At 36.8% G+C, this 27,017-nt stretch overlaps 1 protein-coding gene across 1 annotated transcript in view; it reads left to right on the forward strand.

Annotated features, from left to right (window-relative positions):
- Nucleotides 1-27,017, forward strand: part of LRP1B (LDL receptor related protein 1B) — a gene marked incomplete at its 3' end in the record, with an annotated part of 1,802,496 nt that overhangs the window by 1,675,224 nt on the left and 100,255 nt on the right. Inside the window, exons 78-79 of the mRNA XM_082657914.1 lie at nucleotides 16,476-16,699; nucleotides 17,778-17,884. Of these exons, the coding sequence (XP_082514040.1) occupies nucleotides 16,476-16,699; nucleotides 17,778-17,884 (331 nt within the window). The remainder of the gene's footprint in view (nucleotides 1-16,475; nucleotides 16,700-17,777; nucleotides 17,885-27,017) is intronic.

Below are 27,017 nucleotides of genomic sequence, written 5' to 3' on the forward strand. Positions count from 1 at the left end.
AAAACATATGATTATATAATTAATAATACTGATTAAGTTATTGATCAGATTGTATAGCATTTTAAGGTGAACCAGTCAAGTTTTATTCAATCATACCCATAGCTTTATTTAAAGAGTTCTGTTTGTTTGGTTTGGTGTTGGGTTCTTAGGATACAATAAAGATAATAGAATCTTGTCCTCATGAAGTTTATATTCTGTGGAACGAAGACAAAGTAAAGTAAACTAATAAATAAATAAATACAAAAAAATGTCCGGTTTTGAAAAGTGTATTGAGGGGAATAAAAACTGGACTTAGAGAGAAAAACTTAAACTTTATAGGTTTTGAGTAAGATGATCAATAAAGGCACATTTGAAGAAAGGAGATTTTGAGCTAAGACCTAAGAGATGAGAAGGAAGTAATGCCATCTTATTTATATCTAAGACAACTATTTCACTTTTTATGTGGAGAATGGATCTGGTGGGAGAAAAGACTGGAACAGAAGGAGACCACATAGGAGGACTATGCTCCCAATTAGAAATGGTGGTATGTTGCACTATTGTAGTCTCAGTGAAATGGAGGGTAGTGAGTAGAATTTTAAGGGAAAATGTTTGCAAATAAAATGAATGTGAAAAATGAGGACAGGAAGGACTGCAGACTGACACCTGAGTTTCCAGATTCTATAATTTGATGGATACTGAAAATGGTAAACTGTGGGTTCAGTTTTAGTCATGTTAAGTCAGATACCTGTAAGAGATCCAAGCGAGATGTCAGTTAGTCAGTGATGTATTCAAGGCTTTATCTTAAATCTCTGGACTGGAGATTTACATTAAAGAATAGAAAAATAGAGGAGACATCTACAACCATGAAGCCAGGTTAGATTACCAAGGGAAGTAAAGAGGGGACTGGAACGAAGCTCTGAGGCTAGATTAAAATGATGACAAAGAGTGCCCAGTGCATTAGGAGAAAACTAGAATGTAGAGTCACAAAAACTAAGAGAAGAAAGTGTTTTGAAAAAGAATTTGGAGTTATATTTCTAGAGTACTGCCGAAAGATCAAGTAAAGGAAGATAAAGAAGTGTTCAATAAATTTGGAGACAAAAATTCATTAAAAGACCTTGACAAATGCTTAGAGTCATGGAGGAAGCAGACATCAGAGAGCACTTAGTGGTTCTACAATCAGTGGTTCTCCACTGGGGATGATCTTTCACCCCAGGGGACATTTGGTAATGTCTGAAGATATTTTTGATTGTCACAGCTGGGGAGTGCTGCTGGTATCAAGTGAGTAGAGGCCAGGAGAAATGCTTAACACCCTACAATACATAAATTAGTTTCTCACAAGGAGTTATCCTTACCAAAATGTCAGTGGTGTCAGAGTTGAGAAAGCTTTCTCTTCATAGTAGCAGTATCAGTCTTTCCAGTTAAACTTTAAGTCGATTTTTTGTTTGTTACTTCACTTGATGTAATAATAACCCTGTAATACAAAATAGTTCTAAGATGAATCATCAGTATAGTTTTTCTTTTATTGTTCTCTCTTTTTTTCCTCACCTCTCAGTCTCTTTTGCTAGATCCTTTTCTCCTTCCCTCTTAACATTGGAATGCCCCAGGCTCAGACCTTGATCCTCTTCTTTCTATCTCTCCTCACTTCCTTGTAGAGTTCATATTGTTTCATGGTTTAACATATAACCACATGCTAACAATTGCCTAATTGATATCAGGCTCTGTCCAACTGCTTGCTTTGGTTTTCCTTTTGGATGTTTAAAAAATAAAATCCCCAGTGGAGCATGCCTAAAAATAAACTATTCATATGATCCACAAAATCTGCTTCCCCAATCTCATTCAATGGCAACTCCATTTTCCAGGCACTCAGAGTAAAAATCTTAGAGTCATTTTTGGCCCCTCTGCTTTTCTCATAACTCCAAAATCAGGCAATACTATTGAGTCTACTTTCAAGGTATGCCCAGGAGCTGAATACCTTACGTCAGCTTGACTGCAAGGACCTAGTTTTGAACCACCATCGTCTTTCTTCTGAATTAGTGCAATACCCTCCTAATTGGTCTCCTTGCTATCATTATTACTCACAAAACAGTAGCCAGACTGCTCCATATAAAACATAAATCAGATTATATCACATCTCAAATCAAAAATATCCAGTGGTTTCCCACTGAAAAGACTGAAATTCTCATAATATCTTACAAGGGTTTAAAAGATCTGGTCTCCTGTTACTTCTCTGACTTTATCTTCTACTACTTTCCCCCTTACTCACTCTTCTCCAGAGAAGCTTTGCTATTTCTGAAACCCATCAGTACCTCCTAATGTAAGGCCATTCCTGAAATGTTCTCTTGGCCTAAAATGTTCTTCAGCCAGATATCCTACATGACTCAATTCCTGAACTCCTTCAAGTCTTTGTTCAAATGTCATCTTCTGAATACATAACTTTTTGATGATTGCAATCTACTGCCCCATTCCCATCCTGGGATCTTCAATGCCTTGCTCTTTTTCATTTCCATAATACTTATCTTTTTTCACTACCATATATTTTATTCATTTATTATGTTTATTATCTATTGTCTACCTCACCTTGCTATAAATAAATTCCCGGATGGCAGGTTTTTTGTTTTTGTTTTTGTTTTTTCCCCTACTGTTTGGCCACTACTGTAATCCTAGCATCTAGAACAGACCTTGTCATAAAGTAGGTCATATTTTTTAAACTAGAAGCAATAAATTAATTGAAAATCTTGAAGAGACATGGCAATAGCTTGTCAGTCTTGAAAGTTATCCTTTACAAGTTATTCTTCTCAGCCTTGGTATTCATCCAAGTTTAAATATTTTTATCTCCAAATATATCCCATTTTTTCCACTTTTGTCTCACAAAAGCCTAGATTAAACTTTCACATTCTCCCCTCTGGAGTCCATTGAATAAGCCTTCTCTGAATTTCCTGTATCCTCCCCTCTGGAGTCCATTGAGTAAGCCTCCTCTGAATTTCCTGTATCTCCTTGGTCCCCATCCCCAAGCCATTCTTCACACCATAGCCAAAATAATCTTAGAACATTAAACTCATCATCATATCTCCCTACTTAAAACATTCAAATGGATTTCCATTGAAAAATCATTGTTTTACAAGTCTCTCCATGATGTTTAGACTCATCTCCTACCACGCCCCTCTCATCTTCTTTCACACCCATGAATATTCACATATACACCCACATTTTTTTCTAGCCATAAATAGATCATGCTTCATTTACAAGAATGCAACTTCACAATTATAATATGCATTATTTTCTCTGCCTCCCTTAATTACCCTAATGAATCAAAGTTCCTTTATTAAGAAGACATCACTTTTATTATTATTGTGATCATTAAGATTGGTCTTGGTCTGGTTTAGGTATTAGAGATCTCAGCCTACATAATGTGCTTTCAGGTCTTCCAAAAGGCCTAACTGAACTAACTGTTAATGTTTGAAAGCACAGACTCACAAAAAGACTGACTACCATCTGGAGAATGTCAATTGTATGCCCAGGAAGTAGCCTACAAGGTGACCTCATTATTATTTCACATTCTGTTTAGACTTAGAAAATGGATTACTATGGGCATCATCAGAAAACCTACAAACAACAAATGCTGGAGAGGGTGTGGAGAAAAGGGAACCCTCTTGCACTGTTGGTGGGAATGTAAATTGATACAGCCACTATGGAGAACAGTATGGAGGTTCCTTAAAGAACTAAAAATAGAACTACCATATGACCCAGCAATCCCACTACTGGGCATATACCCAGAGAAAACCATAATTCAAACAGACACATGCACCCTAGTGTTCATTGCAGCACTATTTACAATAGCCAGGTCATGGAAGCAACCTAAATGCCCATCGACAGATGAATGGATAAAGAAGATGTGGTACATATATACAATGGAATATTACTCAGCCATAAAAAGGAATGAAATAGGGTCATTTGTAGAGACTTGGGTGGATCTAGAGACTGTCACACAGAGTGAAGTAAGTCAGAAAGAGAAAAACAAATATCGTATATTAATGCATATCTGTGGAATCTAGAAAAATAGTACAGATGAACCAGTTTGCAAGGCAGAGATAGAAACACAGATATAGACAACAAACATATGGACTCCAATGAGGGGTGGTGGTGGTGGGATGAATTGGGAGATTTTGATTGACATATATACACTAATTGTATAAAATAGATAACTAATAAGAGCCTGCTGTATAAAAAATAAATAAAATAAAATTCAAAAAAAAAGAAAATGGATTGCTAGTGTATCTAGGGTATAATGAAACAGCAGGAAACTAATGTTAATGAAGCAGGAAAGAAAATGATATATAAAATTCAGTATTATGTATATGTACACATACACTTACATATTCATAATTTGAATGAACTTGATGGAGAGACATTGAACTATAAGGGCCCAATTTATGTGTACATATTCATATATATATATACATACACATTTACATATCTGCTACATAAGTATTCCAGTTTATCTACAAGATGCTTACATAATGACTCTGGAGACACACTCTCAACATTTGTTTCTCTGACTTTTCTTTTCCCATGTGTTTATTGCTGTTTTAACCCCCTTTCTTATAGATACATGATTGATTCATTAAAGTCGAATTCTTTTGTCTCTTTAAAGCATGGGTTGCAAACCAGCTATATAGGTAAGTTAAATGAGTGAAACAGGTTGGACAGAACATTAGGCGTCCAGGTGAGAGAGGCAAACTGAAAATGTATCTCATTAAAACAGAAGCAGCTGATTGCTACTCTGGAATGTTGGCCTGCTTTTGATATACTATCTTATTTATCCTTAATTTTTAAGAAAAAAAAGTTTAATTTGTTAAAGTGATATCTTCTTAATTTTAAAGTTAGAATCTACTTAATAGTTTTTTTTTTAACTTTAACTTAAATTTAGTCCTCAGTGTACCATTTTGCAATCTCTGCTTTCAGATAGTTCTGCCTTACATCTCAGCTGTTGTGCTTGTTTAAACTGTAAACATCAGAAGGCACCTTGCTTTCTTAATTCCAGGTCTTTCACATAGGGAGATGATGTCAAAATTGCCCTCATAAGTATCAACAAATTTTTCACTTACTAATGCATGAAAATTCATATTTAGCATTAGATGCATTCTTAAGATTTGTAAAGAATGGATAATGTTTTAAACTGTTATATAATTTCGTGTTTAGACGCTAAAGACTTTAACAGATCATCTAATCCAAATCCTTTATTTTTATGCACCACATAATTTATAGAGAAACTAGGACTGGCTCTTAAACCAAGTTTCTGATTTCAAATGTTGTGTGCTTTCCAGTCTTCCATGGTATCTTTTGTTTAGCTGGTAGTGTGAATGAAGGTTTTGAGAGTGGGTTTTGCTTTTTATGGAGGGTGGGTGGTAAATCATAACAAATAAGTTTAAAGAACACTGAGCATGTTAAAAAACGATAAAATCACATACAATATTGACCCTGTAACCCAAAGACAAATCTGGGTCTTTTCAGGATGTTGTCTGTTGAATGTGGACTCCCCCCACCACACAAGCACAAGTTCTTTACAGTGTCTTCACATCTTTGTTTTACTAGCATTGCATCAGGAGATAATTAACTTCAGCAAAATGAACTGAATTTTCTTTTCTTAGATATACACAAAGATGAAAAATCATGAACAAATGAAATATGTGACCACTTCAATCTATCCTTGTGTTAACTATATTTTCTTAAATTATATTGCTAACTATAGGAATTTTGTTTTACAAAAGATAGCATTTCCATGGCTTGAATGTTTTCATTCTCCTTTTATAGATTTTCCTCTTTCCTTGATTTAAAACAAATGTCTTCAGTATTTATATATAAAGACATATATAAAGACATATCTTTAGTTTATTGAAGCTGGAATTGTGCCAGATACATTACAATCCACAGCTGTAAAGGACTGGTAGTTTAAAGCAGTAACCTCTGATTTTGTTACAATCAAGCTGCCATTTTTTCTGTAAGATTTTAAGCATTTCATTCATTTGACTAATATATCTCTATGAAGAAGAATGCCTCAGGACTCAAAACTTCGGCTGTGTATTTAGAGAGCTTATTAGGAAAGAAATCATCTGCTGGAGGAAGCAGTCAAAATTTGTCTTCTACTTTGTGCAAAAATATGAGCAATGCCTTTTGTTGTCTGGGTAACCACACGCCTCTGCAGTCTCTTAAACATGACATATCTCATTAGTGTCTCTAGTTCTTTGGCCTGTCTGTCTAGAGTGCTAGCCAAAGGGGCAAATGAGAGTTTCATGTTTTCTTCTTATTTCCAACCTAATGTGTTTGGTTGTTTTGTTTTCAGTCTCTTTAGAGACAAATGGCTTAACTATCTGTTTCTGTTTTTCTTGTCAGTCTCCACTCCATGCCAAGAACCTCAGTTTACTTTTTCTGTGTTTTCCCACTTTTTGTATGTACCTGATTGATTTTGAATTTCTCCATAAGACCCAACAGGAATTTGCCTGCCACTCTCCAACCAACAGTCATTCAATATGAGAATCCCTTTTAGATGGCTAATGCTATTCACAATCCTGGTCAAGTAGTGAGCAATAGAAAGGGATTATTTATTTCCTATAGAACTCACTATAGAGGTGATTTCCTAATTTCGCCACAGTTTCCTTAATAATAAGACCATCCTATTGCTGTCTCTTGTTATTGTTTTCTTCTTCTGTTCAATTCTTCTCTTTTCAGTGTTGAGAATAATTGAGAATTCAGTATGTTATGAGTCACTGAGGATGAACACCTAGTAACATCTTCACCCTGCCGCCATCATTCTCTGAGAATCATCTTGTCACTGATGATTCATGACTTTAGGTTGAATTTATTGGGCATGACCATCCTTTATCCCATATTCTTACTACTTTAGTTGATACCAGAATGACATTAGGGATTCCTTGATCAAGGAGCCAGAGAATAACTGTATAGATTTAAATGACTCTATAACTCTTCAGCATCTCTTATGCTCAGGATTGAAAAGTAACATTTTTCCCTTTCCTTAAGCCATATTCTTCACTCTAGGAATGTGACCTAAGTTTGATATATCCTTCTGGAATTCACCATTAATAGAATTTTCACCAGCCAGCTTACCTGAAAAAGTATCACAAAATCAAACTTCTGAATGTTCTGTGATCATTAGGAATCTGAGGTTTTAATTGTCAGCAGTCCAGGTATAGAAATATAGAATGGAAAGATAATCAGCCCAGTTTTGAGCATGAGCGAAATAAAATAAAAATCTTAAATTCAAAAAAGTGAAGCTTTGCATAAAATATGTCCTATTTTAGCAAGAATACCGATAGGATAGAAAATTAAGTATGTATATTAACATCTGATACAGCCAAAATAGGTCTTTTTCTATGTTCATGCTAGACAACTGATATCATATTTCTGCATGCTAAAAGATTGCTCTAGTGGTGTTAAAAAATGATAATATGCTCCAGCAGGCTTTACACAGTTTATAATGGTTATATTTTCCCATTGTCTCTCATCTGTATAAATTTATGACTTACACTGACAAGCCCATACCACTTGATATATTTACTTTTTTTTCATTGCTAAAATCATTTCTTTTCTACATCTTTATTGGAGTATAATTGCTTTACAATGGTTTGTTAGTTTCTGCTTTATAACAAAGTGAATAAGTTATACATATACATATGTTCCCATATCTCTTCTCCCTTGCGTCTCCCTCCCTCCCACCCTCCCTATCCCACCCTTCTAGGTGGTCACAAAGCACCGAGCTGATCTCCCTGTGCTATGCGGCTGCTTCCCACGATCTGTTTTACATTTGGTAGTGTATATATGTCCATGCCACTCTCTCGCTTTGTCACAGCTTACCCTTCCCCCTCCCCATATCCTCAAGTCCATTCTCTAGTAGGTCTGTGTCTTTATTACTGTCTTACCGCTAGTTTCATGCCATTTTTCTTTTCTTAACTTCCATATATATGTGTTAGCATAAGGTAATTGACTTACTTCACTCTGTATGACAGACTCTAGGTCCATCCACTTCATTACAAGTAGCTCAATTTCGTTTCTTTTTATGGCTGAGTAATATTCCATTGTATATATGTGCCACATCTTCTTTATCCATTCATCCAATGAGGGACACTTAGGTTGTTTCCATCTCCGGGCTATTGTAAATAGAGCTGCAATGAATATTTCGGTACATGACTCTTTTTGAATTATGGTTTTCTCAGGGTATATGCGCAGTAGTGGGATTGCTGGGTCATATGGTAGTTCTATTTGTAGTTTTTTAAGGAACCTCCATACTGTTCTCCATAGTGGCTGTACCAATTTATTTTCCCACCAGCAGTGCAAGAGTGTTCCCTTTTCTCCACAGCCTCTCCAGCATTTATTGTTTCTAGACTTTTTGATGATGGACATTCTGACTGGTGTGAGATGATATCTCATTGTAGTTTTCATTTGCATTTCTCTAATGATTAATGACGTTGAGCATTCTTTCATCTGTTTGTTGGCAGTCTGCATATCTTCTTTGGAGAAATGTCTATTTAGGTCTTCTGCCCATTTTTGTATTGGGTTGTTTGTTTTTTTGTTATTGAGCTGCATGAGCTGCTTGTAAATTTTGGAGATTAATCCTTTGTCAGTTGCTTCATTTGCAAATATTTTCTCCCACTCTGAGGGTTGTCTTTTGGTCTTCCTTATGGTTTCCTTTGCTGTGCAAAAGCTTTGAAGTTTCATTAGGTCCCATTTGTTTATTTTTGTTTTTATTTCCATTTCTCTAGGAGGTGGGTCAAAAAGGATCTTGCTGTGATTTATGTCATAGAGTGTTCTGCCTATGTTTTCCTCGAAGAGTTTGATAGTTTCTGGCCTTACATTTAGGTCTTTAATCCATTTTGAGTTTATTTTTGTGTATGGTGTTAGGGAGTGATCTAATCTCATACTTTTACATGTACCTGTCCAGTTTTCCCAGCACCACTTATTGAAGGGGCTGTCCTTTCTCCACTGTACACTCCTGCCTCCTTTATCAAAGATAAGGTGACCATATGTGCGTGGGTTTATCTCTGGGCTTTCTATCCTGTTCCATTGTTATATCTTTCTGTTTTTCTGCCAGTACCATACTGACTTGATTACTGTAGCTTTGTAGTATAGTCTGAAGTCAGGGAGCCTGATTCCTCCAGCTCCGTTTTTTGTTCTCAAGATTGCTTTGGCTATTTGGGGTCTTTTGTGTTTCCATACCAATTGTGAAATTTTTTGCTTTAGTTCTGTGAAAAATGCCATTGGTAGTTTGATAGGGATTGCATTGAATCTGTAGATTGCTTTGGGTAGTAGAGTCATTTTCACAATGTTGATTCTTCCAATCCAAGAACATGGTATATCTCTCCATCTATTTGTATCATCTTTAATTTCCTTCATCAGTGTCTTATAATGTTCTGCATACAGGTCTTTTGTCTCCTTAGGTAGGTTTATTCCGAGATATTTTATTCTTTGTGTTGCAATGGTAAATGGGAGTGTTTTCTTGATTTCACTTTCAGATTTTCATCATTAGTGTATAGAAATGCCAGAGATTTCTGTGCATTAATTTTGTATCCTGCTACTTTACCAAATTCATTGATTAGCTCTAGGAGTTTTCTGGTAGCATCTTTAGGATTCTCTATGTATAGTATCATGTCATCTGCAAACAGTGACAGCTTTACTTCTTCTTTTCCGATTTGAATTCCTTTTATTTCCTTTTCTTCTCTGATTGCTGTGGCTAAAACTTCCAAAAATATGTTGAATACGAGTGGTGAGAGTGGGCAACCTTGTCTTGTTCCTGATCTTAGTGGAAATGCTTTCAGTTTTTCACCATTGAGGACGATGTTGGCTGTGGATTTGTCATATATGGCCTTTATTATATTGAATAAAGTTCGCTGTATGCCTACTTTCTGCAGGGTTTTTATCATAAAGGGGTGTTGAATTTTGTCGAAAGCTTTCTCTGCATCTATTGAGATGATCATATGGTTTTTCTCCTTCAATTTGTTAACATGGTGTATCACGTTGATTGATTTGCATATATTGAAGAATCCTTGCATTCCTGGAATAAGCCTCACTTGATCATGGTGTATGATCGTTTTAATGTGCTGTTGGATTCTGTTTGCTAGTATTTTGTTGAGGATTTTTGCATCTATGTTCATCAGTGATACTGGCCTGTAGTTTTCTTTCTTTGTGACATCCTTGTCTGGTTTTGGTATCAAGGTGATGGTGGCCTCGTAGAATGAATTTGGGAGTGTTCCTCCCTCTGCTATATTTTGAAAGAGTTTGAGAAGGATAGGTGTTAGCTCTTCTCTAAATGTTTGATAGAATTTGCCTGTGAGGTCATCTGGTCCTGGGCTTTTGTTTGTTGGAAGATTTTTAATCACAGTTTCAATTTCAGTGCTTGTGATTGGTCTGTTCATATTTTCTATTTCTTCCTGATACAGTCTTGGCAGGTTGTGCATTTCTAAGAATTTGTCCATTTCTTCCAGGTTGTCCATTTTATTGGCATAGAGTTGCTTGTAGTAATCTCTCATGATCTTTTGTATTTCTGCAGTGTCAGTTGTTACTTCTCCTTTTTCATTTCTAATCCTATTGATTTGAGTCTTCTCCCTTTTTTTCTTGATGAGTCTGGCTAATGGTTTATCAATTTTGTTTATCTTCTCAAAGAACCAGCTTTTAGTTTTATTGATCTTTGCTATTGTTTCCTTCATTTCTTTTTCATTTATTTCTGATCTGATTTTTATGATTTCTTTCCTTCTGCTAACTTTGGGGTATTTTTGTTCTTCTTTCTCTAACTGCTTTAGGTGCAAGGTTAGGTTGTTTATTCGAGATGTTTCCTGTTTCTAGGTGGGACTGTATTGCTATAAACTTCCCTCTTAGAACTGCTTTAGCTGCATCCCAAATGGGTCGTCGTGTCTCCATTGTCATTTGTTTCTAGGTATTTTTTGATTTCTTCTTTGATTGCTTGAGAGATCACTTCATTATTAAGTAGTGTATTGTTTAACCTCCATGTGTTTGTATTTTTTACACATCTTTTCCTGTAATTGATATCTAGTCTCATAGCGTTGTGGTCGGAAAAGATACTTGATACAATTTCAATTTTCTTAAATTTACCAAGGCTTGATTTGTGACCCAAGATATGATCTATCCTGGAGAATGTTCCATGAGCACTTGAGAGAAATGTGTATTCTGTTGTTTTTGGATGGTGTGTCCTATAAATATGAATTAAGTCCATCTTGTTTAATGTATCATTTAAATCTTGTGTTTCCTTATTTATTTTCATTTTAGATGATCTGTCCATTGGTGAAAGTGGGGTGTTAAAGTCAGCTACTATGATTGTGTTACTGTCAATTTCCCCTTTTATGGCTGTCAGTATTTGCCTTATATATTGAGGTGCTCCTATGTTGGGTGCATAAATATTTACAATTGTTATATCTTCTTCTATCGAGCCCTTGATCATTATGTAATGTCCTTCTTTGTCTCTTGTAATAGTCTTTATTTTAAAGTCCATTTTTTGTGATATGAGAATTGCTACTCCAGCTTTCTTTTGGTTTCCATTTGCATGGAATATCTTTTTCCATCCCCTTACTTTCAGTCTGTATGTGTCCCTAGGTCTGAGGTGGGTCTCTTGTAGACAGCATATATATGGGTCTTGTTTTTGTATCCATTCAGCCAATCTGTGTCTTTTGGTGGGAGCATTTAGTCCATTTACATTTAAGGTAATTATCGATATGTATATTCCTATTCCCATTTTCTTCATTGTTTCGGGTTCGTTATTGTAGGTCTTTTCCTTCTCTTGTGTTTCTTGCCTAGAGAAGTTCCTCTAGCATTTGTTGTAAAGCTGGTTTGGTGGTGCTGAACTCTCTCAGCTTTTGCTTGTCTGCAAAGGTTTTGATTTCTCCATCAAATCTGAATGAGATCCTTGCTGGGTAGAGTAATCTTGGTTGCAGGTTTTTCCCCTTCATCACTTTAAATATGTCCTACCAGTCCCTTCTGGCTTGCAGAGTTTCTGCTGAAAGATCAGCTGTTAAACTTATGGGGATTCCCTTGTGTGTTATTTGTTGTTTTTCCCTTGCTGCTTTTAATATGTTTTCTTTGTATTTAATTTTTGACAGTTTGATTAATATGTGTCTTGGCATATTTCTCCTTGGATTTATCCTGTATGGGAGTCTCTGTGCTTCCTGGACTTGATTAACTATTTCCTTTCCCTTATTAGGGAAGTTTTCAACTATAATCTCTTCAAATATTTTCTCAGTCCATTTCTTTTTCTCTTCTTCTGAAACCCCTATAATTTGAATGTTGTGTTTAATGTTATCCCAGAGGTCTCTGACACTGTCCTCAGTTCTTCTCATTCTTTTTTCTTTATTCTACTCTGCAGTAGTTATTTCCACTATTTTATCTTCCAGGTCACTTATCCATTCTTATGCCTCAGTTATTCTGCTATTGATCCCATCTAGAGTATTTTTAATTTCATTTATTGTGTTGTTCATCGTTGCTTGTTTCATCTTTAGTTCTTCTAGGTCCTTGTTAAATGTTTCTTGCATTTTGTCTATTCTATTTCCAGATTTTGGATCATCTTTACTATCATTATTCTGAATTCTCTTTCAGGTAGACTGCCTATTTCCTCTTCATTTGTTAGGTCTGGTGGGTTTTTATCTTGCTCCTTCGCCTGCTGTGTGTTTTTCTGTCTTCTCATTTTGCTTATCTTACTGTGGGGTCTCTTTTTTGCAGGCTGCAGGTTCGTAGTTCCCGTTGTTTTTGGTGTCTGTCCCCAGTGGCTAAAGTTGGTTCAGTGGGTTGTGTAGGCTTCCTGGTGGAGGGGACTAGTGCCTGTGTTCTGGTGGAAGAGACTGGACCTTGTCTTTCTGGTGGGCAGTTCCACGTCTGTTCGTGTGTTTTGGGTTGTCTGTGGACTCATTATGTTTTTAGGCAGCCTCTCTGCTAATGGGTGAGGTTGTGTTCTTGTCTTGCTAGTTGTTTGGCATAGGGTGTCCAGCACTATATCTTGCTGATCATTGAGTGAAGCTGGGTGCTGGTGTTGAGATGGAGATCTCTGGGAGATTTTCACCATTTGATATTATGTGGAGCTGGGAGGTCTCTTGTGGACCAGTGTCCTGAAGTTGGCTCTCCCACCTCAGAGGCATAGCACTGACTCCTGACTGCAGCACCAAGAGCCTTTCATCCACACGGCTCAGAATACAAGGGAGAAAAAGTAGAAAGAAAGAAAAATAAGAAGAAAAAGGAAGGGAGGGAGGAAGGAAGGAAGGAAGGAAGAAAAGAAAGAAAGAAAGGAGGGAGGAGGAGGGAGGGAAGGAAAGAAAGATAGAAGATAAAATACAATAAAGTAAGATAAAAAATAAAGTTATTAAAGTATAAAATAATTATTAAGAAACTTTTTTAAAGAAAAAAAAACGGATAGAACCCTAGGACAAATGGTGGAAGCAAAGCTATACAGACAAAATCTCACCCAGAGGCATACACACTCACAAAAAGAGGTAAAGGGGAAAAAATCATAAATCTTGCTCTCAAAGTCCACCTCCTCAATTTGGGATGATCCGTTGTCTATTCATGTATTCCACAGATGCAGGGGACATCAAGTTGATTGTGGAGCTTTAATCCGCTGCTTCTGAGGCTGCTGGGAGAGATTTCCCTTTCTCTTCTTTGTTCTCACAGCTCCCAGGGCTCAGCTTTGGATTTGGCCCCGCCTCTGCGTGTAGGTCGCTGGAGGGCATCTGTTTTTCACTCAGACAGGACGGGGTTAAAGGAGCGGCTGCTTCGTGGACTCTGGCTCGCTCAGGCCGAGGGGAGGGAGGGGTACGGAGTGCGGGGCGAGCCTGCGGCGGTAGAGGCCTGCGTGATGTTGCACCAGCCTGAGGTGCGTTCTCCAGGGGAAGTTGTCCCTGGATCCCGGGACCCTGGCAGTAACGGGCTGCACAGGCTCCCCGGAAGGGGTGTGTGGATAGTGACCTGTGCTTGAACAGAGATTTCTTGGTGGCGGCAGCAGCAGCCTTAGTGTCTCATGCCCGTCTCTGGGGTCCGCGCTTTTAGCCGCGGCTTGAGCCAGTCTCTGGAGCTCCTTTAAGCAGCGCTCTTAATCCCCTCTCCTCGCGTAACAGGAAACAAAGAGGCAAGAAAAAGTCTCTTGCCTCTTCGGCAGGTGCAGACTTTTTCCGGACTCCCTCCCGCCTAGCCGTGGTGCAGTAACCCCTTCAGGCTGTGTTCACGCAGCCAACCCCAGTCCTCTCCCTGCACTCCGACCTCTCCCTGAAGCCCGAGCCTCAGCTCCCAGCCCCGCCCGCCCCGGCGGGTGAGCAGACAAACCTCTCGAGCTGCTGAGTACCGGTCGGCACCGATCCTCTGTGCGGGAATCTCTCCGTTTTGCCCTCCGCACCCCTGTTGCTGTGCTCTCCTCCTGTCTCCGAAGCTCCCCCCCTCCGCCGCCCGCAGTCTCTGCCCGCGAAGGGGCTCCTAGTGTGTGGAAACATTTCCTCCTTCACGGCTCCCTCCCACTGGTGCAGGTCCCATCCCTATCCTTTTGTCTCTGTTTATTCTTTTTTCTTTTGCCGTACCCAGGTACGTGGGGACTTTCTTGCCTTTTGGGAGGTCTGAGGTCTTCTGCCAGCGTTCAGTAGGCGTTCTGTAGGAGTTATTCCACGTGTAGATGTATTTCTTGTGTATCTGTAATGAGGAAGGCAATCTCCGCGTCTTACTCTTCCGCCATCTTCCCCTCGTCTGATATATTTACTTTTAAGTGCTGCCAAATCAGAAAAAAAAAAAAAAGAATTACAATTAATTTACATAATATTGGAACACTTGAAAATGATTTTGTGTTTTGGCTAGGACAAATCTTTAAAGTCTACCCATTTATGAATATTATTTATATGGCATGTTTAGACCATGTTGTATTGTAGAGTGCTTTTATTTAACCTCAGTTAGCTATGAGATATCACTGGGTAGATGGAGAGTATTTATTAGAGTTGAGAAGTAGATTACTGTAAAATTTCATAATTTTAGTTTTTAAACCAATTAGTAAAAAGATCGATAATAAAGGTCATTAGAAATTTCTGTGAGTTCTGTGTTTAGTTCAAGCCATATTTTTCCTTCTTTGAGATCTCAGTAATCACACGGCAGACAGTGACTTGTTATTCCTGTTTCTTGGCATCTCACGTTCTTTTTGAGAAGTTCGGTTTGTTTTCTTTTAATCCAAGCCCACTCTTTAATAAAATGTGTTCACTGGTAAATCACAGAAGAAACAGTCATGTGTTAAAAACCCATATTTCCACTGGTTACCAGGTCCTAACAATGCTCTTACACATTGACTACATGTCTAGTTATAATGACCTTCAAATAATTGTTTCTATTCTTCATAATAATACCCCTGAGAATTTCTTCTCACTTTTGTTTATGCACAATAAACCTGACCACGTCAAATTAATTACTACACAGTTCCTGCTCAAAGTGATCAAGTTAATTGAAGGGCACAGCATACGTTATTTTCCTTGCTGTCTATTCCCAATGAACCCTCTTACCTTTGTCTCACAATATTTCAGTAATATACTATTGCACAGAAAATCCAAGCTAGCAGATTTAATATAAATGACAGAGATTGTAACTTTCCTCAAAAGACATTTAAATATAGTATCTCTCTAAATGTGTCTATTTGTATTAACTTTCTGTTTCAATTTTAAATCAAATTATATATGGTAAGGATGTAGAGCAACTGGAACTTTCTTAAATTCCTGAAAAGAGTGAATATTGGTACAGACTCTTTGAAAAAAAAATTCCAGCCCTATCTATTTAAGCAATCATAAGTATATCTTAAGACTCAACCGTTCTATTTCTTATTAAATACTCAACAGAAATGAGAGTTTGTGTCCACCAAAAGACACGTAAAGGAATATTCATAATTTTATTTGTAATGGCCTAAAATTGTAAACAAGCAAAATATATATTACCAGTAAAATGGTAAACAAATTGATATATATTCATGAGTAATATTTCATATTCTGAAATATTATCCAGAAATAAAAAGTAATTAATAACTGACATGCACACCAATATGGGTGTATTTCACAAACATGATGTTGAGTCAAAGAAGTCAGGAATAGAAGAGTATGATTCTGTTTATGTGGATTTGTTTAAGCTAATCTGTGATTTAGATGTTAGGATTATGCTTATTCTAAGAGAAATACTTACTGGGAGAGGTCACAAGTGAACCTTCTACAATTCTGGAAGTATTCTAGTAGGGTCGTGGTTAAACAGAGGCAGTGATAGGTAAAACTCCAGTGAGTTGTATACTTATGATTTGTGAAATTATACATCTATAAAAACTAAAAATAAAATAAAGTATGTTGGGGATTTAAAAAATCTATGTAACAATTAACACCTGACCATGTTAAGAAGATTCCCAAACAATCTCAATGTATAGATATAGAAAACTCCGCCAATTTGCTTTTGAAAATACTGTGGTTTGTTGTTTTGTTTTCTTTTAGTGTCCTGAATTTAAAAGGCCCAGGGATGTTGCAGTTGACTGGGTTGCTGGAAATATTTATTGGACTGACCATTCTAGAATGCACTGGTTCAGTTACTACACTACTCACTGGACCAGTCTGAGATACTCTATCAACGTAGGACAGCTGAATGGCCCCAACTGCACCAGACTCTTAACAAATATGGCTGGAGAACCGTATGCTATTGCTGTAAATCCTAAAAGAGGGTAGGTTAATGACCTGGTTATTTATATTTCTTGATATGAGTATCCATTTTTATAGATTGTCCCACCCATGCTCTGTAGTGTTGTTTCTGGAAGAGTGTTCAACGTATAATAGATTCACAAGACTTCTGAAAATCCCTCTACCCCTTCTGTACAAAAGCATGTCCTTTTCACACCAAATGGTGGTGCAAAATATATTCTTCTTCCTGAACATTTGCTACTTTATACATTTAGTGTATGTTATGTGTGCATTCAGTGTATATGTTATGTGTGCATTCAGATTAATGAAACTGATGTGAAAAACATAACCACTGTAGTTAATCTAAAATCGAATTTTTGAGACATTAAAAATAATATTAAACATGTTAAGTGTAGAATATTAGTGACGGGCTATTTCTGGTAATAAAAAATGGAGGCATATGTATAAACAAATTTAAACAATTTAACACAAATATTCCCTTTACTCGGCTTGATTTTTTCCTTTTTTACTCTCTTATTTCTTATTTATAAGCAATGACCAAAAAGGAAATAGGGAAATGTTAAATAAAACTCCTAATCACCCATAAAGTGGATCATTAGATCCTGAGTAAAAAGAGGCAACTGCTGTTTACTTACTAGAATTATGTTATGTGGTGTCTTCTAAGTGAGAAAATTATTTATGTCTGAGAAAATAGTTACTATATCAAAAACAAAAGCATATTGATGCATCATCTATAGTAAAATGAATATTCTGTCATGATAAGAAGATAATTTCAAGTGTTAGAAATATTTTTCTTCTAAAATTTTAAGGAAATTTTCAAAATTGAACTTTGCCTATCAAGTGAGCCTATTAAACAGTGGCTCTCAAATTTTAGGGAATAGGTACGACTTTTACATTGTTGACTCCTGGGGCCCCCTCTTGGAGGTACTCACTCTGTAGGTTTAGAGTTGGGTCCAGAAATCTGCTTTTTCAGGCAATTTTCAGGGACTCTAAGGTGATTCTGATGCACAGGGTCTGAAGAGACCCTGTTTTGGGTTGTAACAGCACATTCACCAGGCTAAGCACATTCACCAGGCTAACCAACTTGACCTATCTCTTCAGGATGATGTACTGGACGATTGTTGGGGACCACTCCCACATAGAAGAAGCGGCCATGGACGGTACTCTGAGAAGAATTTTAGTACAAAAGAATTTACAGAGACCCACAGGTATGATATGTGTCCCACACAGTCTAAAATGTGAAGTAGTGTGCTAAGTGTAATAGTATTGCCTTTCTTTCTAGTTTTGTTGGCAATATAATCATTTTTACAAGCAGATAAAATAATTTATAGTATGACTTTATAAAAGTCATTAACATTTCATGTTGTACTTTCCCAACTTGAAAGTCAGGTTCTTACCATACTGCTGGTGATATTATGGGGATATTATTTGACAATTACCTAAGTTATAAGGCTATAAGTAGGATTTCACCTGCATGAAATTTTGACAGTTTATAGCATTGTGTTAGGGTGTTTTTACAGCTATGTGTTAATGATATTGAGATAGATGGTAATATTCCTAGAGGATGAGAGACTAAATGGATAGACAGGTGGGAACATATAAACAACTTTTGTGAAAGACACTCACAGCTCTTTTCAATCTGGCTTTAATCTCCCTTCCAGCCATGTCATCTAAACTACCAGTCTATACTCTCTGTACTTCCAGGACGGTTCAGGAGCTCAGGTCTTTTTTCTGCATTCCTGTTCTTTCTCCTATGCCATTTTCCTCCCAGATCCCTCATCTAGAATGCCCTTCCAACTTTTGTGTACCTAGAGGAATCTTACCAGTCTTGTAAGGTCTAAGTTTAGTACTTCCTCATAAAATATTTTCATACTGCAGAAGCCTCAGAGACTTTTGTGCCATCCCCCACCCCCTCCCATTACATCCCCATCAAAAAGGACACAATACATTGTCTATAGCATATGTTATTTTGCAATTAGGCTTAGCATACGTTATTTAACAATTAGGCTTTCTATAGCATATGTTATTTAACAATATAAAGTTGAAACTTTATATTTGGTACTTATATTTTTATTACTTTTAATGTGCCTTATGCCTTTTCCTCCAAGTAGATTGTTTTTACTCTTATAGGAAGGAACAATCATTGGAATTTAGTTTATTTATGTAGGTGTGTCTCAATTCAGTGATTTAACAAATACTAATTGAACACTCACCTGGTGACAGAAATTGTTCCAGATGCTGAAGAAATAAGTTCCTGCCCTTGTGAAGAGAGTTCCAATTCTCAGGAAACTTACTTTCCTGTATAGGATAGAATATGTAGGATACATCATGTCAGGTAATTATAAAAGCTATATAGAAAACAAAATATAAGAGATGGGCAGTTATGGGAAGGTACTATTTTAGTTATGATTATCAAAGTAGTCATCTCTAGAAAGGTGATATTTGAGAAGATGACTGAATAAAGAGAGATAGCAAACTATGTGATTATGTGAAGAAAGAGCTTTCCAAGTAGACAGAATGGCAAGTTATGAGTTAGGAAGGAATTTAGCATGTGTAAGAAACAGCAGTAATGTTAGGACAGTTGGCGCTCCGTATCCATGGTAGGTTGAATTTACTGAACCCACAGATACCGAGGGCTGACTATAATATGCCATTTTATATAAAGGACTTGAGCGTTTGCAGGTTTTGGTATTCATGGGGGATCCTATAACCAATCCCCTGCAGACACCAAGGGATGGCTGTATGCCTAGAAGCATATGATCAACTCGGGAGAATAGTAGGTGTGAGAGTGACAAAGTGACCAAAGTCAGATCATCCAGGACCTGGAACACACTGATAAGGACTGGATTCTATTCTAGCTTTAAGGGAAGCAAGCCACTGGGGATTTTGAGGAAAGTGGCATGATCTGCTCAAACACTATTTTATTTTTTAAAGAACTTTGTACTTCTTTTTCTTAACTTTTTTATTTTTAACTAATTTTATACTTTTATTCAGTAGAAAGGTTGGACAATTGATTTAAAAAAAGCTTCTCTGACGTTAACATCTTACATAGCCATAGTATACATAACATTATTTTCATTTTAAAAAATGAGTCAGGAAGCAATGTATAGAATTGCCTGTCTGAGGGTTCTTATGAGGGAATCTGAGACAGGCATTCTTGGGAAATTTATTTATGAAGGGAGTGTTATTTCCTTGCTGTCATGTGTTGTAGTTGTGGACATGACCAACATAAGTCAATCAGATGGAGATAGCTCACAGGAAATTGGAGATTTTAGTTCTGGAGCTCAAAGCAGAACTAGAAACTTAGTTCAGAGAACTGGCAATAGAAAACCGATGATTTAAAGTTGCTGGATTTAAGATAGACAAGGGAGGAGAAAACAGAGGCTTCTTAGGGTAGAAATGTGTGAGATGCTTATATTCAGAAGAGTCAGGATCAAAAATAAAGACTACAGAGGTGTTTGAGCAATAGGAGCAAAGCAACAGAATTCAGTGCCATAATAGCTGACAGAAAAGTTTCAAAAGGAAGATGGTATACCCTATTGGGCATAGCATAGTATATTAGACAGAAGAAATATGGAGTCCTAGAAAGAGTATAAGCCTTCCATTTATATAGGCTTGAGTTAAAATTGCACAACCTGCATAAACTTTTCAGCACCAATGTTCTTATTTGTAAAATGCATATGATAATATTTACCTTACAGAGAATTTATAACAATTCATTTATATCAGAAGTTAACACCAATGTAAATTGATTAGTATAATTTCTTGAATACCTAAGAGACTAAGAATAATTATAGAAATAATATGCCACGTACTAGAGCCTTGCATTTGTAGCTTGCCCACCATAACTCCATAACCCGAATTTTATTTTTTTTTATGGCATCTGGCCTGTGAATGTATTTCCTTTTTTTTTTGAATTTTATTTTATTTTATTTTTATACAGCAGGTTCTTATTAGTTATCTATTTTATACATATTAGTATATATATGTCCAACACAATCTCCCAATTCATCCCACCAATACCACTGCCCCCCCTACTTTCCCCTCTTGGTGTCCATACATTTGTTCTCTACCTCTGTGTCTCTATTTCTGCCTACAGACTGGTTCATCTGTATCATTATTCTAGATTCCACATCTATACGTTAATATACAATCTTTGTTTTTCTCTTTCGGACTTACTTCACTCTGTATGACAGTCTCTAGGTCCATCCACGTCTCTACAAATGACCCAATTTTGTTCCTTTTTATGGCTGAGTAATATTCCATTGTATATATGTACCACATCTTCTTTATCCATTCGTCTATCAGTGGACGTTTAGCTTGCTTCCATGACCTGGCTATTGTAAATAGTGCTGTAATGAACATTGGGGTGCATGTGTCTGTTTGAATTATGGTTTTCTCTGGGTATATGCCCAGAGGTGGGATTGCTGGGTCATATAGTAATTCTACTTTTAGTTTTTTAAGGAATCTCCATATTGTTATCCATAGTGGCTGTATCAATTTACATTCCCACCAACAGTACAAGAGGGTTCCTTTATCTCCACACCCTCTCCAGCATTTGTTGTTTGTAGATTTTCTGATGATACCCATTCTAACCAATATCAGGTGATTGTAGTTTTGATTTGCATTTCTCTAATAATTAGTGATGTTGAGCAGCTTTTCATGTGCCTCTTGGCCATCTGTATGTCTTCTTTGGAGAAATGTCTGTTTAGGTCTTCTGCGCATTGTTTGATTGGGTTGTTTGTTTTTTTAATATTGAGCTGCATGAGTTGTTTATATATTTTGGCAATTCATCCTTTGTCCATTGATTCGTTTGCAAATGTTTTCTCCCATTCTAAGTGTTGTCTTTTCATCTTGTTTATAGTTCCCTTTGCTGTGCAAAGGCTTGTAAGTTTCATTAGGTCCCATTTGTTTATTTTTGTTTTTATTTCCATTTCTCTAGAAGGTGGGTCAAAAAAGATCTTGCTGTGATTTATGTCAGAGAGTGTTCTTCCTATGTTTTCCTCTAAGAGTTTTATGGTGTCTGGTCTTACATTTAGGACTTTAATCCATTTTGAGTTTATTTTTGTGTATGGTGTTAGGGAGTGTTCTAATTTCATTCTTTTACATGTAGCTGTCCAGTTTTCCCAGCACCACTTATTGAAGAGACTGTCTTTTCTCCATTGTATATTCTTGCCTCCTTTATCAAAGATAAGGTGACCATAGGTGCATGGGTTTATCTCTGGGCTTTCTATCCTGTTCCATTGATCTATATTTCTGTTTTTGTGCCAGTACCATACTGTCTTGATTACTGTAGCTTTGTAGTATAGTCTGAAGTCAGGGAGCTTGATTCCTCCAATTCCATTTTTTCCCCTCAAGATTGCTTTGGCTATTTGGGGTCTTTTGTGTCTCCATACAAATTGTGAAATATTTTGTTCTAGTTCTGTAAAACATGCCATTGGTAATTTCATAGGGACTGCATTGAATCTGTAGATTGCTTTGGGTAGTATAGTCATTTTCACAACATTGGTTCTTCCAATCCAAGAGCATGGTATATCTCTCCATCTTTTTGTGTTACCTTTGATTTCTTTCATCAGGGTCATAGTTTTCTGAGTACAGATCTTTTACCTCCTTAGGTAGGTTTATTCCTAGGTGTTTTATTCCTTTTGTTGCAATGGTGAATGGGATTGTTTCCTTAATTTCTCTTTCTGATCTTTCGTTGTTAGTGTGTAGGAATGCAAGAGATTTCTGTGCATTAATTTTGTATCCTGCAACCTTACCAAATTCATTGATTAGCTCTAGTAATTTTCTGCTGGCATCTTTAGGATTCTCTACATATAGTATCATGTCATCTGCAAACAGTGACAGTTTTACTTCTTCTCTTCCAATTTGTATTCTTTTATATCTTTTTCTTCTCTGATTGCCATGGCTCGGACTTCCAAAGCTATGTTGAATAATAGTGGTGAGACTGGACATCATGTCTTGTTCCTGATCTTACAAGGAATGTTTTCAGTTTTTCACCAATGAGAATGATGTTTGCTGTGGGTTTGTCATATATGGCCTTTCTTATGTTGAGGTAGGTTCCCTCTATGCCCACTTTCTGGAGAGTTTTTATCATAAATGGGTGTTTAATTTTGTCAAAAGCTTTTTCTGCGTCTATTAAGATGATCATATGGTTTTTATTCTTCCCTTTGTTAATATGGTGTATTGCATTAATTGATTTTCATATATTGAAGAATCCTTGCATTCCTGGGATAAATCCCACTTGATGAAGATGTATGACACTTTTAATGTGTTGTTGGATTCTGTTTGCTAGTATTTTGTGGATTTTTGCATCTATATTCATTTTTCTATATTAGTCTGTAATTTTCTTTTTTTGCAGTGTCTTTGATTTTGGTATCAGGGTGATGGTGGCTTCGTAGAATGAGTTTGGGAGTGTTCCTTCCTCTGCAATTTTTTGGAAGAGTTTGAGAGGTTGGGTGTTAGCTCTTCTGTAAATGTTTGATAGACTTCACCTGTGAAGCCATCTGGTCCTGGACTTTTGTTTGTTGGAAGATTTTTAATCACAGTTTCAATTTCAGTGCTTGTGATTGGTCTGTTCACATTTTTTATTTCTTCCTGGTTCAGTCTTGGAAGGCTATACCTTTCTAAGAATTTGTCCATTTCTCCAGGTTGTCCATTTTACTGGCGTAGAGTTGCTTGTAGTAGTCTCTTAGGATGCTTTGTATTTCTGCAATGTCCGTTGTAACCTCCTTTTTCATTTCTAATTTTATTGATTTGAATCCTCTCTGTCTTTTTCTTGATGAGTCTAGCTAAAGGTTTATCAATTTTGTTTATCTTCTCAAAGAACCAGATTTTAGTTTTATTGATCTTTGCTATTGTTTTCTTTGTTTCTATTTCATTTATTTCTGCTCTGATCTTTATGATTTCTTTCCTTCTACTAACTTTGAGTCTTGCTTGTTCTTCTTTCTCTAGTTCCTTTAGGTGTAAGGTTAGGTTGTTTATTTGAGATTTTTCTTGTTTCTTGAGGTAGGATTTCATTGCTATAAACTTCCCTCTTAAAAATGCTTTTGTTGCATCACATAGGTTTTGGATTGTCATGTTTTCATTGTCATTTGTCTCTATGTATTTTTTGATTTCCTCTTTGATTTCTTCAGTGATCTCTTGGTAATTTAGTAACATATGGTTTAGCCTCCATGTGTTTGTGTATTTTACATTTTTTTCCCTTCAACTGATTTCTAATCTCATAGTGTTGTGGTCAGAAAAGATTCTTGCTATGATTTCAATTTTCTTAAATTTACTGAGGCCTGATTTGTGAGCTAAGATGTGATCTATCCTGGAGAATGTTCTGTGTGCACTTGAGAAAAAAGTGTAATCTGCTGTTTTCAGATGGAATGTCCTATAAATATCAATTAATCTGTCGGGTCTATTGTGTCATTTAAAGGTTGTGTTTCCTTATTAATGTTCTGTCTGGATTATCTGTCCCTTGGTGTAAGTGAGGTGTTCCCCACTATTATTGTGTTACTATTTATTTCCTCTTTTATAGCTTGTTACCATTTACCTTATGTGTTGAGGTGCTTCTATGTTGGGTACATATATAGTTATAAATCTTATATCTTCTTCTTGGATTGATCCCTTGATCATTATGTAGTGTCCTTCCTTGTCTCTTGTTACATTCTTTATTTTAATGTCTATTTTACCTGCTATGAGTATTGCTACTCCAGCTCTCTTTTGATTTCCATTTGCATGGAGTATCTTTTTCCATGCCCTCACTTTCAGTGTGTATGTGTCCCTAGGTCTGAAGTGGGTCTCTTGTAGACAGCATATATATGGGTCTTGTTTTTGTATCCATTCAGTGAGCCTGTGTCTTTTGGTTGGAGCATTTAATCCATTCATATTTAAGATGATTACTGATATGTATTTTCCCATTACCATTTTCTTAAGTGTTTCGGGTTTGTTTTTTAGGTCCTTTTCTTCTCTTGTGTTTCGACCTTGGAGAAGTTCTTTTAGCATTTGTTGTAGAGCTGGTTTGGTGTTGCTGAATTCTCTTAGATTTTGCTTGTCTGTAAAGCTTTTGATTTCTTCATCATATCTGAATGAGATCCTTGCTTGGTAGAGTAATCTTGGTTGTAGATTTTTCCCTTTCATCACTTTAAATATATCGTGCCACTCCCTTCTGGCTTGTAGAGTTTCTGCTGAGAAATCAGCTGTTAACCTTTTGATAGTTCCCTTGTATGTTATTTGTCATTTTTCCCTTGTTGCTTTTAGTAATTTTTCTTTGTCTTTAATTTTTGTCAGTTTGATTACTATGTGTCTCGGCATGTTCCTCCTTGGGTTTACCCTGCCTGGGACTCGCTGCGCTCCCTGGACTTGGGTGGCTATTTTCTTTCCCATTTTCGGGAAGTTTCAGCTATAATTGCTTCAAGTATTTTCTTGGGTCCTTTCTTTCTCTCTTCTCTTCCTGGGACTCCTATAATGGGAATGTTGGTGTGTTTAATGTTGTCCCAGAGGTCTCTTAGGCTGTCTTCATTTCTTTTCATTCTTTTTTCTTTATTCTGTTCTGCAGCAGTGAATTCCACCATTCTGTCATCCAGGTAACTTATCTGTTCTTCTGCCTCAGTTATTCTGCTATTGATTCCTTCTAGTGTGTTTTTCACTTCAGTTATTGTATTGTTCATCTGTTTGTTTGGTCTTTAATTCTTCTAGGTCTTTGTTAAACATTTCTTGCATCTTCTTGATCTTTGCCTCAATTCTTTTTCCAAGGTCTTGCATCATCTTCCCTTTCATTATTTTGAATTCTTTTTCTGGAAAGTTGCCTATCTCCACTTCATTTGGTCATTTTTCTGGGGTTTTATCTTGTTCCTTCATCTGTTACCTAGTTCTCTGCCTTTTCATTTTGTCTGTCTTTCTGTGAATGTGGTTTTCGTTCCACAGGCTTCAGGATTGTAGTTCTTCTTGCTTCTGCTGTCTGCCCTCTGGTGGATGAGGCTATCTAAGAGACTTGTGCAAGCTTCCTGATGGGAGGGACTGGTGGTGGGTAGAGCTGGGTGTTATTCTGGTGGGCAGAGATCAGTAAAACTTTAATCCACTTGTCTGCTGATGGGTGGGGCTGAGTCCCCTCCCTGTTTTTTTTTGGCCTGAGGCAACCCAGCACTGGAGCCTACAGGCTTTTTGGTGCTCTGGGAGGGCTCCCACCAAGGAGTATTTCCCAGAACTTCTGCTGCCAGTGTCCTTGTTCCCACGGTGAGCCACAGCCGCCCCCCGCCTCTGCAGGAGACCCTCCAACACTAGCAGGTAGGTGTGGTTCAGTCTCATATTGGTTCACTACTCCTTCCTGCTGGGACCTGATGCTCACACTACTTTGTGTGTTCCCTCCAAGAGTGGAGTCTCTGTTTCCCCCAGTCCTGTCAAAGTCCTGTAATCAAATCCTGCTAGCCCTCAAAGTGTGATTCTCTGGGAATTCCTCCTCCCATTGCCGGACCCCCAGGTTGGGAAGACTGATGTGAAGCTCAGAACCTTCACTCAGTGGGTGTACTTCTGTGATATAATTGTTCTCCAGTTTGTAAGTCACCCACCCAGCACTTATGGGATTTGATTTTGTTGTGATTGCTCCCCACCTACCATTTCATTGCAGCTTCTCCTATGTCTTTGGATGTGGGGTATCTTTTTTGGTGAGTTCCAGTGTCTTCCTGTCGATGATTGTTCAGCAGTTAGTTGTCCTGTGAATGTATTTCTACTGCCAGTCCTATAGTGCTGAGTGGCTCACAGGTGCAATTCTAGTTTTAAGAGGACAAATTATTATTTTTATCCACATTTAAAAGTGTCATTTAGTATATTTTGTTAATTTGATTAATTTTCTCATTGTATATCAATTAGAATTCTGTAAGATTTAAAAAGTCCACACACCACATGTAAAAATTTATTGCTTTATTTCATGCTGACCTGCTTAATAAGTGAATTTCTTAATATTGGAAATGCTAGTCTTATATAATTAGGCAGGATTTTATTCCATCAAGCAGAAACATCACTCAGTGTTGTCTTTATCTTTAATAACTCTTAAGTATGGCATGCCAAATGTTATTGATATACAAGTGAGTCAAAAACAAATCTCAGAAGATTTTTAGGAAATAATAGATAATTTAGATTTTATAAATAGCACATTACTAGAAAGTAACAATGAAAAGCTGGCAGTTAGTCATTCTGCATCTATATGCATATATGCATGTTATATGTGGGAGGACGTGCACTTACGCAAATATATTCTATAAGATATCCTTACATGGATGTACATTCATTGCTCACGTCTTCCTAGAAACATCTTAGACTTACCTATATTCTCTCTTTTGTTGGTGTATGTTTATA

The sequence above is a fragment of the Grampus griseus genome (assembly GCF_964374135.1).
Source record: "Grampus griseus genome assembly, chromosome: 7".
In the NCBI taxonomy this organism is placed as follows: domain Eukaryota; kingdom Metazoa; phylum Chordata; class Mammalia; order Artiodactyla; family Delphinidae; genus Grampus; species Grampus griseus.